The sequence below is a fragment of the Podarcis bocagei genome (assembly GCF_964188305.1).
Source record: "Podarcis bocagei genome assembly, chromosome: 8".
Taxonomy (NCBI): domain Eukaryota; kingdom Metazoa; phylum Chordata; class Lepidosauria; order Squamata; family Lacertidae; genus Podarcis; species Podarcis bocagei.
In genome coordinates, this window is record NC_138133.1 from 3,322,958 (window position 1) to 3,340,921 (window position 17,964).

At 42.6% G+C, this 17,964-nt stretch overlaps 1 protein-coding gene across 4 annotated transcripts in view; it reads right to left on the minus strand.

The window, feature by feature from the left end:
* The window catches only part of SLC24A3 (solute carrier family 24 member 3), a 178,200-nt gene that overhangs the window by 16,101 nt on the left and 144,135 nt on the right, over nucleotides 1-17,964 (minus strand). For 3 of the 4 annotated variants that reach the window (XM_081205994.1, XM_081205991.1, XM_081205993.1), the window contains exons 9-13: nucleotides 15,372-15,425; nucleotides 7,978-8,123; nucleotides 4,430-4,590; nucleotides 2,378-2,657; nucleotides 1,744-1,910 (exon numbers count right to left, since the gene is read on the minus strand). In XM_081205994.1, the coding sequence (XP_081062120.1) occupies nucleotides 1,744-1,910; nucleotides 2,378-2,657; nucleotides 4,430-4,590; nucleotides 7,978-8,123; nucleotides 15,372-15,425 (808 nt within the window). The remainder of the gene's footprint in view (nucleotides 1-1,743; nucleotides 1,911-2,377; nucleotides 2,658-4,429; nucleotides 4,591-7,977; nucleotides 8,124-15,371; nucleotides 15,426-17,964) is intronic. The other variant, XM_081205992.1, reaches the window with a different exon arrangement.

Genomic DNA, 17,964 nt, shown 5'->3' on the forward strand with positions numbered 1-17,964 from the left:
GGCTGGATTAGGTCAGTGTTAGGTGGATTTGTAGCTGTTTGACTGACCAGACCAAAAGTGTGCTCGTTAATGGTTTCTCATCATCCTGGGTGTGGCAAGTGAGGTGCCACAGCGATCTGTCCTGGGCCCGTCATTGTTCAACATCTTTATAAACAACTTGAATGAAGGTACTGAGGAGATGCTCATCAAATTTGCAGTTGACACCAAAATGGGAGGGGTAGAAGACTGAATCAGGATTCAAGACGACTTTAACATATTGGAGAACTGGGTCCAAACAAGCAAAATGAATTTCAGTAGGGACAAACATAAAGTTCTACCCTTAAAAGAGGACCACAAACTTAACATGAGACAGCAGTGTGACACAGCAGCAGAAAAGGACAATGCTATTCTAGGCTGCATCCAGATCAAGGGAAGTAATAGTACCCCTCTATTCTGCCTTGGTCAGATCCCACCTGGAATACTGTGTCCATTCTGAATGCCACAATTTAAGGAGGATATTGACCAGTGCAATATGTGCAGAGGAGGGTGACCAAGATGATCAAGGATCTGGAAACCAAGCCTGATGAAGAATAGTTGAGGGAGTTGGGTATGCTTAGCCTAGGAAAGAGGAGACTGAGAGGAGATGTGATAGCCATCTTCAAATATCTTAAAGGCTGTCACATGGAAGATGCAGCAAGTTTGTTTTCTTGTGCTCTAGAGGGTAGGACCCGAACCCATGGCTTCAAGTTACAGGAAAATATTCTCCAACTAAACATCAGAAGAGCTTTCTGACAGTAAGAACTGTTTGACAATGGAACAGATTCTCTTGGAAGGTAGTGGACTCTCCTTCATAGAATCATAGAATCATAGAATCATAGAGTTGGAAGAGACCACAAGGGCCATCGAGTCCAACCCCCTGCCAAGCAGGAAACACCATCAGAGCACTCCTGACATATGGTTGTCAAGCCTCTGCTTAAAGACCTCCAAAGTAGGAGACTCCACCACACTCCTTGGCAGCAAATTCCACTGTCGAACAGCTCTTACTGTCAGGAAGTTCTTCCTAATGTTTAGGTGGAATCTTCTTTCTTGTAGTTTGGATCCATTGCTCCGTGTCCGCTTCTCTGGAGCAGCAGAAAACAACCTTTCTCCCTCCTCTATGTGACATCCTTTTATATATTTGAACATGGCTATCATATCACCCCTTAACCTCCTCTTCTCCAGGCTAAACATGCCCAGCTCCCTTAGCCGTTCCTCATAAGGCATCGTTTCCAGGCCTTTGACCATTTTGGTTGCCCTCCTCTGGACACGTTCCAGTTTGTCAGTGTCCTTCTTGAACTGTGGTGCCCAGAACTGGACACAGTACTCCAGGTGAGGTCTGACCAGAGCAGAATACAGTGGCACTATTACTTCCCTCGATCTAGATGCTATACTCCTATTGATGAGGCCCAGAATTGCATTGGCTTTTTTAGCTGCCGCGTCACACTGTTGGCTCATGTCAAGTTTGCAGGGAGTTGGACTAGATGGCCCCAGGGTCCCTTCCAACTCTGCCTTTCTGTGATACCAAAATGGTACTTAGCAAGCTGGCTGCAGAAGGGTAAACCATGGAGGGCCATGCCCAGAAGCACCTGGCTTGCCACTTTTGGAAACAGGATGCCAGATCAGATGACTCTTTGATCTGACCCACCCTGTGCTCAGGCACTGCCAAGAGAAGGGGACACTTCCAGCATTCAAAGCACTCCAGCATTCGTCAGGCCCAATACGTACCATCCATACCATCACGTAGGAAAAAGCTGCAATCCAGAGGGTGGAAGAGGCAAAAGTGACCAAGAACCACTTCTCCCAGCGGGGTTTATTACAGTTGGGCACCGTGAAGTACAAGAGGAAGGACAGAGGCCAGGTGAATAACCATTTGGCAATTTCTATTACGCCAGCTGCAAAAAACCCAAACCCCAACATTAGAAGGTGATTCCATCTTGTATGCCTTATGACCTCCTTTTTTAAAATGACAAAAATTCTACTTAAGTACAGAGCTAAGATAAATGCATACGAAAAAGAATATAGCATATTAAAATGAAGAACTGAGCAACTGAGGCCAGCACAACAACCTCACTTCGCCTACAAACCATAGCGGATGTTTCAACTGAGGTCTAAATTTTCTGCCATTTAGGTTGAATGATCATTTGCGCTTCCCCACTCCAAAGCCTTCATGTAGCATCTAATGGCGAGGAGGATTTTTTTGCTCAGCAACTTGCCTTACTCTGAAGGAGATCTCTCCCAATTGTCTAGATGTCTAAGGAATGTTTTAAAAAGCAGACTTTGAAATATTAATATTAAAATTAAATAAGTATGTTTAATATTAAACAAGCAAACAGATTTGTGAAACCTAGGAATTTCTTACATGGTACATCAAAGGGAGTGTAAGGGTCTCCACTCTCCTCCTTCTCCTCCTCCTCCTCCTCCTCCTCTTCATCATTCTCATTGTTTTCATTGTCATCGTTTTCATTCTCTGTTTCATTCCCAGCCTCTGCAGCCTCTTCGTCTTGTCTCGCTCCATTTGCACCTCTCTCTGCAGAATTGCTGGGTCCTGACCCATTCTCTACTGTGCGCTTGGCAGGGACTTTGATGGCCACCTCTGATTCTCCATTGGTGTATACTCTGCTGTTGATTAGTCTTTGTCTCTGTTGGAAGAAGCAATGGCAAATGCATTAGGAGTTTTTAAAAAGCAAAGAGCCTAAAATAGGGAGGAGGGAGAAGAGATTTGTAGGATCAAATCTCCATAGCAACTGCTAAAGACAAATGCTCCACCTGCAGGTAATATAGTAGTATCAACTCATGTTATTTCAGAGCTCTTACAAGTTGTGCTGATGTACAAAACCACTGCATACCTCAGTTAATAAGAATCTCAATATAGATTGATAAAAGCGGAAATTGCTAGCTTTTAAAGAGGGCAAGTAATATGTATTTTTCCGTGTATAAGACGCCCCCATGAATTTTGGGGGACTCCAATTTTAGAAAATGGGGGGAGATGACCCAGAGTTGTTGAGCTTTTTTGGGGGAGGGGTGCACAGTTATTGACATGCTTTTTGGGGAGGGGGAATGCCAAAAATCACTCAACAGACTGACAAACGCTGACAATCGCATGTGTAACAAAAGCCATAAAGCATCTGCCTGATCACCACCAGCAGCCAATTAAAAGCAGCCCTTGTCGCAGCCACAAATCACCCACCCTTTCGCCACTTACAACCTTCTCCCCCCTCTGCACTCTCCGTGTATAAGACGAGCCCACATTTAGAAGATTACTTTAGAGTTAAATAAAAAGGTAAAGGGACCCCTGAACATTAGGTCCAGTAATGACCGACTCTGGGGTTGCGGCGCTCATCTCGCTTTACTGGCCGAGGGAACTGGCGTACAGCTTCATGTGGCCAGCATGTCTGAGCCGCTTCTGGCGAACCAGAGCAGCACACGGAAACACCGTTTACCTTCCTGCCAGAGTAGGAATGCTACCCTCGTCTTATATACAGAAAAGTACAGTATATATTTAAATTATCAAAATAACATTATTTTAATATATGTCTTTTATGTAATATATGTACATCACTGACACTTGTTTTGTAATTGAATTTACAAAAATTTCTCACTCCCTGTTAGATAGAACAGCCATCTTAAATATCCACTTGTGTTGTATTATAAAACTACAACAGCATCAAGAAATGAACAACTTCATCCTTGGTTCCAAGCCTCACTGATTATAACTGAACATACTGATTAATCAGCTAAAGCTTTAGTTGATTAACCTGCTAAGTAAACTTATTAAAGACTGCAACCTTACCTTTAAAGGCTCTTAAGTAGCAGTACAAATAACAATATATTCATGTACTTTATTTTGAAAAATCATAAATAATTTAATCAATACAATGCTTTTTTACATGACTACTTAGGATCCTTTAAGGAGGTGTATTTTTTGTTCTGTCCTATGCAGAAATGGCCTGAACTAAGGGCAGAGATTTCTGTTTGAGAAACACATGAGGAACAAAAGGGACCCATCTCATACGTTGTCTTGAAAACAAAGCAGCATTCTATTTTTGGACTGTGTTTCCAAGTTCTTGCCATGACTGGGCTGTGTTCCATTCTTGGGGACCTGCTTCCCTCCTCTTTTCTCCTCAGACAACAGAGGTCCTCCTTGACCCTGTCAGTGCAGCTCATGTTCCTCTACTCTCGTGCTCCAGACCCCAATATGGCTCATTCTACCATTATATTCCAGTTGGGGAAACATGCAGGGCAGCCCTGCTGTGATAAAGATTCTGGCCATCCAGTATAAGGTGAGAGGAAGAAGTGTGGTCATCACTCATAGCAACCCACCAAGATGCCCCATAAGAAGGAGTCCAGATTAGCTTCCAGTCTACAGATCACTGCTGAAGCAAGCACTGTTTACACAAAACATAAAATATACCTCATTGATCAACATGCGGCTGGCCATGGAGAGCCGGGTTCTGGGGGGAAAGTGACTGGTTATCATAATCCGCAGCCCAGCCTCTGAAAAGGAAAGTTGGTGTGGATATGCAGACAACAATTCATCCACCATGATCACAGAGGCTTTGCGATGGAAGTTTCCTAAAGACAATTAAGGGAAATTAACAAGAGGAAAAAAGTCTTTTGCATCATCAGATATTTATCCTATTTGAAGCCACGATATGACAGCCAGCTGTTCAGTGGTGTTCCCTAACATTGCTTCTCTTTAATAAGCAGCGCTAAGAATCTCTCCTAATTTTTTTAAGAAACTCTAAAAGAATGTCTAGTTCAGAAAAACCTGACACTTTAGCAGCAGATGTAATTAGTCCACCTGCTGTTACTCTTTCCGTTCACATTGACTGGCAGTGGTTCTCCAGGGCTTCAGGCAGAGGGTCTCTCCCAGCCCTACCTGGAGAGGCTGGGGAAAGAACCTGTGGTGACCTGGTGATGCTCTACCTCTGAAGACCTTCAGACCACGTCAGGGGGACAGTTCTGATTTGTGTGGTTGAGCCAATATGTATCCCTCCCACTTTACTATCCCATTTTGCAAGTGCCAAAAATGAGGGGAGGGCATTTTGACTGCCTTTCGGAAGAGTGAAATTAGGGGGCGCAAAATTCACTGGTGGCATCAGCAGCAGTGTTCTGCTGGTGGTCATCATCTGGGTTTTGCTTCCCCCCATGATCCTCCCTCTGACCAGACTGATGTCATGATGCAGATCAGTCTCATGAGGGAAACTGGGGGTGGGGGTTCCAGCTCCCAGGCTTAGTTCTTAATTATCACTGCCTTATACTTGGGGGAACTTTGACCACATCATCTCCTCTTACTTCAATGCACTAGGTCTGTACGGTGGCTCCACACTGTACTTGCCACATCTGCTCTGCTATTCCCTGTGGCAAACATGTAAACAAGACAACCTACTCATGTACTCTCAACAGGGAACCATGACCGGCCCAGTTTTATTTGTTTTATTTTAATTAAGACATTTCTGTCCTACCCTTCAGATAAAGCCACCCAAGCAGCTAACATAACAATGACTAAATCAAGAAATACATACAAAGAGCATAAAATCATAGCAACAGAAAAACTGGTCTGTTGGATTAAAACATTATATACGAACACCTCACCTCTGAGGTGTGGAAGGTGGTGATCCTTTAGGTACCCAGGTCTTGAGCTATTTAGGGCTCAGTGGCGTAGCGTGGGTTGTCAGCACCTGGGGCAAGGCAAGTAATTTGCGCCCCCTAACCCGTGGATTTGCGCCCCCAACCCTAACCCCCAGATGTTGCGCCCGGTGCGGCCGGCCCCCCCTGCACCCCCCCACGCTATGCCACTGTTAGGGCTTCAAAGGTTAAAACTAGCTCCATGAAAGGCTTGCATTGAACAAGGACCCAGTGCAGTCCAAAGTGAATGCATGTTGTATACACTTTATGAGTTTGCTGCAGGAAACACTGGTGTAATCATATTCCCCTTATATAATTGGAGCCACTCTCATGTGAGCAAGACTACTCTATCAGTTTTGTTCATACATTTGGGGGGATTTATTCAATGTGACTTAATACATAATGTGACAGCCACATAAAGCAGCAAGCACATCAATCAGTAATCTAAATAACTGATAATGGGTGCTGTCAGGGAACTGACATCGGAGGGAGAGGCGAAGGGGAGGCTCCCAGATGATGCTGGCGAAGGACCCAGCACCAGGGGGAGAAACAGCTCAGTAGAGGGGGAAGCCAATCAGCGCAACACCAGGGATAAAGGGAGGCAGACAGGGGAATTGGAGAGAGGGCTCCAGGACTCTTCACTGGACATCAGTGAGGAGAGCCCAGGTCATCTGCTACCCACGCCTTCCCTGCGCAGAAGACTCCCGCGCAGTGAAAGGAGGAGGAGACTGGGTGTCAAACAACTTTTATGTTGGAAGAGGTTCAAGAAACGCCCATTGACGGATTCTGCCAGTGACTGAGGCAGCCGCGATGAGAAGGGGCTGTGCAGTCAGAAAGGTTTAACAAGGCAAATTAACCGAGAAAGGCTTACGCACGAGTAACTCATACCTATTACAGGTGTAAACAGGAGATGTCCAGTTGCACCAGAATATAAGACATGTAAAATACATTATAAAGGGCAATTTATCTTGATCAGCTTGAATAAGACTTTTATACAGTTTATAGAAGAAATTGGTATAGACCAGGTTCTCAGACAGGAAAAGTGAAGTCCTGACTACTAAATATATTTTAAAAGTTTAAAACTGCTGAAAAAGGCAGACTCTGCACTCACATTAATTAACACTAATTAAACAATTCAGTCTAGCTAAGAGCATGGTTGGGTTTACCTGATATCACCCTTACAGGCAGCTGGAATCATCTTCTTGCTATTTTGTTTCTGCATAAGCTCACTGATTGCTTGTAATCATGGAATTTTCTGCCTGCATACTCAGTATCTTCTTGCTGAATGTCAGTATCCAGGCTATCCTATTCCATTTACCAGGGAGTAAATGTCATTGAAATCAATGGGAACCATCTTGGAGATGGATGCATTGGATGTTGGGTACAGCTTTTGAACAGAATGCTGGAAAACTTAGGTCAGAGACAGAAAATAGTTTTAAGAGACCTGACAGTGACTCAAAAGAGGTTTTGCATCCCATGGTGTACACACACAAATCTTTTACCCCTCTGTTTCCTTCTATCATTCAAGTTTGGCATTTTTTTTTTACTGGAGGCAAAAGTGGGATGAATGTACATACAAGCAGCAATTCCTCTTTCAAGCTGTCAACAACTCTCTAAAAATGATATAATTTCTTGTGAGTCAAAGCTCTCACCTCCCCAGCTAAAACACATAATTGTGTTTGGTCATGCCCAGTTCACCTTACTTCTCCTCTTCTATTAGCTCCTCCACTGTTTAGATTTAGATTTTAATCTCCTTGGGTGAGGTGCTCTTTCTTTGACCCCCCTTTCTTTAAATGTGACTCCGTAAAGTGCCACGTAGATTATAAAGCCTTATAAACAATGGGCGATAAAGCAAAATGATCATGAAAATCTGTTATAATGCTGTAATATGCTCCTACATTGAGGTCTCTTTTGCAAAAATGGCATTTCACCATTTCACTCTTTAACTTCTCCAGTTGTTGACATGTCTCACAAAGATCGGGGCCAAACTAAATGCTACTTCACATCTTTGAATCCCATGCTCGGAATTGCTGTTACTGTTTTCAAAAGAAGTTACAGGAAGCTGTGACCAATGGGTCAGGATTACACCCATGGTTTAACCCTTTCCCCTGTGCTTCTTCCCCCTCCCCCGGATGCATATTGCTCCAGGAAGCAAATAGCAGCTTTATTAGGGAGAAAACAACATCTAGACTGGGACTCCACTACCGCTTTGATTAAAAGATGACATGGGGATTCCCAAGTATGGGATTCAAAGATGTATTTAAAGTGGCATCTAGCCTGGCCCACCAGAACATCAAGAAGGATTCTGCAAACAAGCAGATTGTGACTTACTGGAACAGTTACCTTTCTTTAATAATACTACTGTAGCATCACAGTTGCTGTTGTCATCCATCTCTGTGTTATTTGCTAGTCCATTCACCATATTTGTTGCATTCTTTGTCCTCCTTTCAAAGATATGTTGTAGACTGGCATTAAACCTATACAAAGAACAAAGAGATGTCTTCTCAATGGCTTTCTCATGGGGTTTTCCTGACAGACCTGTGTATCAATTTGTAGGTTTTGGCAATCCCTATACAGTGGTACCTCAGGTTAGGAACTTAATTCGTTCTGGAGGTCTGTTCTTAACCTGAAACTGTTCTTAACCTGAAGCACCACTTTAGCTAATGGGACCTCCTGCTGCCGCTGCTGCACGATTTCTGTTCTCATCCTGAAGCAAAGTTCTTAACCCAAGGTACTATTTCTGGGTTAGCGGAGTCTGTAACCTGAAGCGTATGTAACCTGAAGCGTATGTAACCCGAGGTACCACTGTATTTTAGTGTCTAAGAAGCCTTTTAATAAATAAATGTTACATTTTTAAAATAGAAGAAATAAGGACTGAAATATGGCTACATGTGAAGTGACCACACTGTTTCTACCAGCAATTCTTCCATTGCAGAAGATCTTGAAGAGAAACTCCAGAATGTGAGTCCATAGAGAATAAGACTAGGAGCGATGCCTACAAAGCTATGGTGTGTGGAGCAGCAGAGCAAAGGCTTTTGGTTGGGTGAATGAAGGTACTTCAGTACCTTCAGTACCTTATCTTTTGCAATGGAAGCCCCATTACCGACTCGACAGCTAATCCGGAAGCCAAGGAAGCCAATGCAGCTCACCTGACTGGTCCTATAAAGCTTCAGGAGCCACCCTTCTTTCTAACCAATTTTCTCATAATGAGAAAAATTGATGTTACATCTATCAAATACACGAGTGATTGTAAAGAAAAAGACTACGTCTATATTTCTCTGCTTGTCTATACTCCTTATTTTGGAGCACTTGTCCTTGGTGATATATTTTTCTGTGACTTTGTATTATGCTAATAACTTCCCTGATTTGTTCGCAAACTCAAATTGTTTCTGTTTTAGGGATTTTATATTCTGTTCAATTTCATGTTGCATTAACAAGGAGAATTGTACTTGTAGTGTTTTCAACTTTTGTAACATTGCTTTGTCTCCTGGCTTTTCCACCAAGGTTTTTCCAAAACACATTATTTTCTGTAAAATCTTTTGCTTTTCTTCTTCTTTCTTTTTTCTGTAATATATCTTCTTCTGAATAAAGAAGCCTCGCAGCACTGCTTTACCAGCATCCCAGACCACTTCCTGGTCCATTCCTTTAGGTTTATTTTAAAGTATTCTCTAATTATTTCTCTACCACTTCCTCTTTCTTTAGGAGGTTTTCATTTAATCTCCATCTATATATTGTTTATTTTCTCCTTTTAAAACCATTTTGATTGGGTTGTGGTCTGAGAGTGCTCTCAGGCAACCTATCTTTTTCATTCTTTGTATTAATTCTTTTGAGAGACATATCATCATATCGATTCTGGTATGGGCATCCTTCAGGTAGGAATAGTATGTGAACTCATACTCTGTCGGGTATCTGTACCTCCAACCACTTGTTAGGTCCAAAAATAGTATCATTTCAAAAAAGGTTATTGGAAGTTTACCTTCTTTGGCCACGCCATCCTTAGTTCTTTTGTCCTTTTCCAGAGATACTATCCCATTAAAGTTACCTAATAGTATTTACTTTCAATTTATCTTTTATTAATTTTTCCTCCAGGGACTTATAAAATTCCAGCTTTTTTTCATTAGGTGCATAGATGCCCATAACTAGTATTTTTTTCTCCTTCTATAGTGATTTCTACCACTAATATTCTGCATTCTTCATCCTTTGTTATTTGTTTTGGTTCTAGTTTGGGGTTGGCATAGATCACCCCCCTTTTTTAAACTGTGTCTGAAGCAATAATTTCATTGCCCAGCTTTTTATTCACTAATAATCTCCTGTGTTGCCTTTTTATGTGTGTTTTTGTACACATATAAATCCAGTTTTTGTTTTAACAAAAAGTTCATAAATTTATTTCTTTTAGCTTTAATATTCAAACAGTTTATATCCCACAAAAAAGTCTAAGGTCACTCATATTCTTAGCGTTTCAAGTCTTATCTAGTCTTCTTGCTGGGATTGATCTTCCTCTTCTGCCTCTCCCAAAGCTTTTATTATACATTCTCATATTGAGTGACTTTCAACCCTTCAAATAAAACTCACAAAAAAACCACCAGGCAGCTATTTTAAGCGCTTATGCACCAACGCTGGATGCCGATGAAGACATTAAAGAAAAATATATTCTCAACTGGATGCCAACCTATCAGAGACACCGATTTTAACCCAAGAGTTGGGCAAGATTTCTATCTGTGGCCCGGGACTATTGGGAAAAAAGGAATTGGCAACAGCAACCAGAAGAGAATTTTATTTTTGGCTGTATGTGCAGTGCACAACCTTGTTATTACCAATACACTCTTTTGAAAAGAAGGCTTGCGGATAGCTGCCCAAAGCCCGGGGTGCGCAGCGCTGCACTCCACGGGATTTGGGCTGCTGCCTGCTATCCGCAAGCCTTGGAAGCCAGGCGGGCACTCCCGCCATGCTCCGAAGGCTTGCGGATAGATTCTTGATAGCTCCTTGAAGCCTGGAGAGCGAGAGGGGTGGGTGCGCACCGACCCTCTTGCTCTCCAAGCTTCAGCGAAAGCCTGCATTCGCTCCATAGGACGCACACACATTTTGCCTTCATTTTTGGAGGGGAAAAAGTGCGTCTATAGAGCGAAAAATACGGTAATTGTCCAAGTTAATGATTGCTGTGATGTACTCCTTACCAGAGCTATAATGAGTGTTGATGACTGTTGGACAGATCACAATTAATATGTTCCATGATGGCTATTAAGATTATACCTCAACACAGGCTTCAACAAAGGAAACCAAGGCATAACATGAACACTCAAGCCCTACAAGATCCAATTCATCGGGATTGCTTTCAAACAACTCTTAAGGACCACCTGCTTTCAGAGTTTCCTGATAACATCAAGGAACACTTCAGCAAGCTAAAACTATCAATTACTGCATCCTGTGAACAAACTATTGGATACCAAACCAAGAAACACCAGGACTGTTTGATGAGAATGATAGTGAGATGGAACACATTACTGACAATAAAAGAAAGGCCTTTCAGATCTGGCAAAGAGTTAGAAACTGTGTCACTAACATAAATACCTATGCCAACACTAAGACTGAGGTTCAAAGAAGAACCAGAGAACACCTGGTATATATATATATATATATATATATATATATATATATATATATATGCAGGTTTTGGTGTCTTCGGGTGTCTTCCCGTGTAAGAGTTGGGGTGTCTAGGCGACGTTTCGACGAGGTCTCACTCGTCATCTTCAGGCTGGTGCTTTCGGCTTCTTGTTACTGGAACAGAGCAGGATCTCAGTGTTTGAGTTCCTATAAATACTGTTGAGGGGGTGTGGTGTATAGCCTCCAACGTTCTGGGCAGAGAGGAAGTTCCCAGGTTAGTGTGTCTTTTCTTCTTTTGTTCATTAATTACTTGAGGGATATCTTGAGTGATTTCTTGAGTGATATTCTGAGTACCACTTAGGAGGGTCATTAGGTGTGGATTAGTTGCTAAAGCTTTCGTGTCTTGACCTCTTGAGCTTGTAAAGAGTTTTTTCTGAGAAGATGGCTGTACTTCACTTAGTTGTGCTCTGGCTTGGCTTCGTGTATAGGGGCGAGCTGTGGTTTTGTGCCCTGTGCCAGCCAGATCTGTGTAAGGATTGCAGGGGGGTGCAGCATCCGGAGGTGCCACTATGGTTTGGCTACTGGATGGTGTCTGTAATTTATCTGTGGAGAGGGTCTGGGTTTGGGTCTGGTGTGGTTGATTGGAGATGGCGTTCTGTGTGCCTCTGGTTCTGGTGTCGGTTTTTGTGGGGAGGGCTATTTTCCAGATGTCTGGCAGGCGGGACGTATCGTCATGTTGTGAGGGTGTTTCTCTATCTCGATGGCTTCCATGATTATTCTCTTGTGGTGGTGTTCCGTGTTAAAGAGCAATTTGGAATCTGAAAAATTAATTTCGTGTCCTGTTTCTTTCATGTGTTGGTAAAGAGAGGAAGTTTTTTCTTCTTTTTTGACGGCATTCTTGTGTTCTGCGATACGTGCATTTATTCGTCTGTTTGTTTGTCCAATGTACGTGGCTGGGCAGACTTTGCAGGGTATTTCATAGACCCCTTGGTTTTCTAACTGGATTTTATCTTTGGGGTTTCTGAGGATATTGGCTATTTTTTGGTTGGTGCAAAAGGCTGTTTTGATATTGTGTTTGTGGAGGATTTTGCTAATTTTATCTGTAGTGCCCTTGATATAAGGAAGGAGGGCCATGCCATTGTTTTCTTCTGTGTCTTGGTTTTTGGGGGGTGTTTCTTTTTGGATTAGCTTCGTAACCCTGTTTTGCTGGTATCCGTTGGCGATTAACACATTTGAAAGATTCTGTAACTCAGTTGTCAAGTGGTCTTTGTCAGCCAGGCGTTTGGTTCTGGAGATGAGAGTCTTGGCTACGGAGTTTATTTGTGCAGGGTGGTGGTGTGATTGTGCATGTAAGTAGCGGTTGGTGTGTGTTTTTTTCCGGTAGATAGTGTGTCCTAGGGAGCCATCAGGTTTTTTGTAGATTAGGACGTCAAGGAAGGGAAGTTGGTTGTTGGCTTCTATTTCCATAGTGAATTGTATTTTGGGGTGTAGGCTGTTGAGATGTGTGAGGAAGCTATCTAGTTTTTTCTTCCCGTGTGGCCAAATTACAAAGGTGTCGTCAACATACCTGAGCCAAAGTTTGGGTTTGTGTTCTGACTTGTCTAAAGCATTGGTTTCAAAGTGTTCCATGTACAGATTTGCGATGACCGGTGAGAGGGGTGATCCCATAGGTGCTCCTTCTATCTGTTTGTATCTTTGTCCATTGTGGATGAAGTACGTGTTGGTTAGGCAGTGGTTGGTCAGGTCCAGGATGTATTCGGGGGGATTGTATTTGTTTTGAATGGCTGTCAAGGCTTCATTAATGGGCACTTGTGTGAAGAGAGATACAACATCGAAGCTCACAAGTAGGTCGTCGGGATGTAGGTTTTGCTTCTTTATTGTTTCTATGAACTGGAAGGAGTTTGTAACGTGATATATATATCAAGAGATCTATGGGCCATTAAATTATGGTATAAGACCACTACGCTCAACAGACAGTACCACACTTCTAAAAGATACAGAAGCCATTGCACTTTGCTGGAAAGAACATTATCAGCATTTCCTTAAATGCAATTCTCCCGTAGCTGCCGAGGTCCTCTCACAAATCCCGCAAAAACAAATTAGAAATGAGCTTGCAGTATCTCCAAATCTGGGAGAGTTGTGTACACCTATTAACCAAATGAAAAACAACAAAGCCAGTGGACCTGATGGGGTACCTGCCAAAGTTTTCAAAATGTGTGGAACTGAACTTACACAACAACTTCACAAGCTCATCGAAAAAAATCTGGGAGAGAGTGAAGATCACAGCAGACTTTAGGGATGCCAAAATTATCTTTTTTAAAAAGTGGGGCGATAGAACGGATTGCGGAAACTATCAAGGCATCTTTTTATTAGCTGTAGCAGACAAAATTATTGTAAAGATCTTAACAAACTGTTTCCTAACTATTGCTCCTATCGCTCAATATCGAGAAAACCAAAATGCTGCACCAACAGGCAGCCCACCACCACACCACAAATCCAACCTAATGATGCAACGCTGGAAAGTGTCAATTACTTTCCTACTTAGACAGTTATCGTTCCACAAGGGCCGATATTGATGCCAAAATCCAGCATTGCCTGAGCTCTAGAAATGCAGCTTTCTCCCAACTGAAGTGCAGAGTGTTTGAGGATTGGGACATTCACAGGGAAACCAAAATGCTTGTTTACAAAGTTATTGTACTATCAAATTTATTGCATGCTTGTGAAATATGGACCACTTATAAACACCATCTCCAACTCCTCGAAAGATTCCATCAACAGTGTCTCCGAAAATTTTTACACATCACTTGGGAAGACAGGCAAACCAATGCCAGTGTCCTGGAAGAAGCAAAGATCATCAGTGTCGAGGCAATGATTCTTCAACATCAGCTTCGTTGGACTGGTCATGTTTTTCAGATGCCTGATTATCGTCTTCCAAAGCAACCACTCTATTCCCATCTTAATAATGGAAAGCAAAATGCTGGTGGACAACAAAAGAGCTTTAAAGACACTCTCAAGGCATATCTAAAAAAATTCAGTATAAGCACAGATAATTGGGAAACACTGGTTGTGAGCACGCCAATTGGAGAATAACCTCTACCAAAAGCATCACGGACTTTGAAAAAGCCAGAACACAGGGCAAAATGAAGAAACGAACTAAGAGGAAGGCACATTTGGCAAATCCTGACCATGATCAACTCCCACCCAGAAACCGATGTCCCCAGAACTGGCCTCCACAGTCAACTATAGACACACCATTAAGACCATATTCATGGAATACAATCTTACTCGGCTACAAGATATTGACAAAAAAAGAAGATTTATATATCACTTCACATATTCAGATGTCCCAAAGAGATTTCCAATAACAAAAGAATAAAATACAAAATACATTTTTTAAAAGAAAATCAATAAAGCAATACAAATATAACATATGAAAAGTGTTCATCCAAAGAAAGACTTGTCTAAAGCAACACAAAATATCCACTCAGCTAACAAAGGATGGACACAAGTAGCTACCAAAAGCCCGACCAAAAATGCTGTCCATATGCCTGGAAGCAGGGCACCTACTTTTAATTAAAAGAATGCATAGTCAGGTTTTCATGATTAACAAAGTCCTGAGGCTACACTGACACTCTTGTTCTGATTTAACAGAATAGAAAATTGGCGGCTTGGTTTTTTTAAACAGCATCTCTACCTGTAGGTAGTGCTCCTTGAAAGACAACCATTTAGGTAAGGTAAAGGTAAAGGACCCCTGGACGGTTAAGTACAGTCAAATTCGACTATGGAGTGCAGAACTCATACTGAGGGAGCCAGCGTTTGTCCACAGACAGCTTTTCCAGGTCATGACTAAACTTTTCACACACAGAACACTGTGATGAAGGCCAGAGAGCATGGAAACACCATTTACCTTCCTGCCACAGTGGTACCTATTTATCTACTCATGCTAGTATGCTTTCAAACTGCTAGGTTGGCAGGAGCTGGGACAAAGCAATGGGAGCTCACCCTGTCGCATGGATTCGAACTGCCAACCTTACGATTGGCAAGCCCAAGAAGCTCAGTGGTTTAGACCCACATCCATTTAAGGTAACCTTAGCAATGTGCAGACAAGAATACATGATACTTACTTCATGATGAGAATGTAGACAGCATACATTAGAACTAGAATTAAAGACTCCCACCTGCAACCAAAAGAGGAAGAAAATGAAGACAAATAAGGAATAGGGTTCCACGTAGCTGAAATGGATCTGTTTCTAGACCATTGATGCCTAGAGTTACCAGGTCTTCTGAAGTTTAGAGCCCATGACTCAGGAAAGTGAGCCTGGCTGCTACAGGCTAGTGTCTGGCAGATAGGAGGTGGAGCATGGTGGGCAGCAGCTGAGTCTAGTGGTGCAGGCGGTGTCTTGTGCTTCAAAGATGGAGCCTACCTAATCTCATCATAAAAGCTGGTCCTTACTCTAACTTCCTATGTCATTACTCTTTCTATATGGATCTTTGCCTTGCATCTTCATCAGCCATCATCAGCTTCACATTTCTATACCACTCTTCCTCTCTAAGGGGACGCCAGGGCAGCTTATAATAAATGAAATTACATAGAACAATTTGAAACAACATTTTAATATATTTCAGATAGCAGTTGAAACTAGCATGGTGATCCCATATGCCTAACATGATATCAGTGAAGAAGGAATCTCAAAAGCTACTATGAGGCTAAGCAGGAGTTCCTATGATCAAGTGGCTAAAGCATGTGTTGTCTTGGTAGACCAGCAAATTTTCTTCTTTCAATTGGAACCAGGTGTTCTTATCTGTTACTTCTTTTAATAGTTGTATGAGCTTCAGTTAGTCAACACAGGCACTTTATGAAACTGCCAGGGACCGATTGTCTAAAACTATAGATCTAGCTCAGCCTCTTCTGGAGAGCTATTGCCAGCCAGAGTCTTAGGCACAGGCCCTTTGTAGCTCCGGTGCCTCAGCAACTATCTTGTCCCACCACAGCCTCAACCACCACTGCTCATCTTGTTCATAATGCCTCCCTCACACTGGTACCTCCATTTCAGGCTCAGCAGCAGAGATCAAGATGGAAGGAAGTGGTGGAGGGAGGCAGGAGAGGAGCAGGGCAGCTGCCTTGCCCTGATGGTTCCTCTGCAGCTCATTTGGTACTGTGAGGCCTTCCCTCCATCTGGCCAGCTTGGGAGGAAGAAGTCTCATGCATGCTCTGCTTCAGAGCTCTGAGTGTCAGCTTAGTGGATTTCTTAGTGCAAGAAAGTGTTGATCTGATGTCTTTCTATCTCTTTTCTGTCTGGTGTGGTGTTCTGTGTGCTTAGTGTTAAGTTTTAGTCTTGTTATAAGTTACTGTAAGTTTACGTTAAGTCTGCTGCAACTGGATTTCTTATGTGTCAATCCTGAATGTATTGAATTTGTGACCATTATGCTCATTTGCCTTCAGTAGCAGTAAAGCTCTGCTGGATGAAATATAATTGCCTCTGGTCTATTTTTGGGAATCCTGCAATATGTTCAAGTTTTTACTCTGCTAACTATACATTGGAATCTACTCTGGATCAATACTGAGTAAACTTTAAATGACACTGAGAAGATTCAGAAAGGAGATAACAATCCACTAAAAAAATACACGCCACCAGCCCCTAGTTCCTCAACAACCCTGTGGGAAACCTCATCTAGCTTGGCAAAATTAGTTCTGGCTTCTTGGATTCTGCTGGACAACTTCTCTGCTAGTACAGGACTCTTGCCCAAGACCCTGCTCCTGTTACTTCATTCCAGCTGGATGCTCCAGCCTGGTCTCCTAACTTAGTACTTGCTCTTGCTGATTGTGACCTCAGGGTTTATGGAACTGCCATTTCCTTGTGGCCTTGCCCAAATTCCCTAGTTTATTGTTGTACTGAAAGCTGATGGGGAATAACAGAGCCAACTCCTTCTCCCCAGAGGAAGTCAAGTAAACCTTCACTCACAGTAGCTGAATGAATCTCACTAGGTGGACGGGGAATAATCCCTCCCTCCCTTCCTTCCTTCCTTCCTTCCTTCCTTCCTTCCTTCCTTCCTTTCAGTATTTCTACATTGCTATATCATAAAATATCAGAATAATTTGCTAAATAACTTTAGCAACAATTATCACGCTCATTTCCAGTTCTCTGTTGTTCTGTTCTTGAGTTATTGCCTCCTAGCTCCAACTTCCCATTAGCTGCCATCCAAATCTTTCTTTATGCTGCTAACCTCTTTGCTGACATGTCTTCTGTTCCTTTCACACTCTCACTGAGTTACATAGGACTGTCTTCTTAATAGTACTATTCCAAATGTCTGTGGTATGTAGATGTATGCGCATGTATATAAGCACTGCACCTAGCTGAGTGGGACCCAGAGACAAGCCATTCCCAAATAATCAGCATTTCACTGGAAGTAGCAGCACCAATGCATCTAGGTGAGCATACAAATGAGTCTTTGCCTCCTTTCATTCCCCAGCTGCCAATTCTCCTTTTCTGTCCTAGAAACCATTCTCTGCACCACTTCTTTGTCTTTGCAGTATAACAGTCTTATCATTGCCTGTGCATACCCACGTTCACTTTGACACACCCTATTTTCAGCTCAGATGGGTTTGCAGGTTGTTGCAGTGCTTGAAACCCCAGACACAAGGGAACCCCAGCAGTCACAGGGAGCTCATGGAGATTCCTTCACAATGTGATCGTGACAGTAGATGGCTGGCAGGCA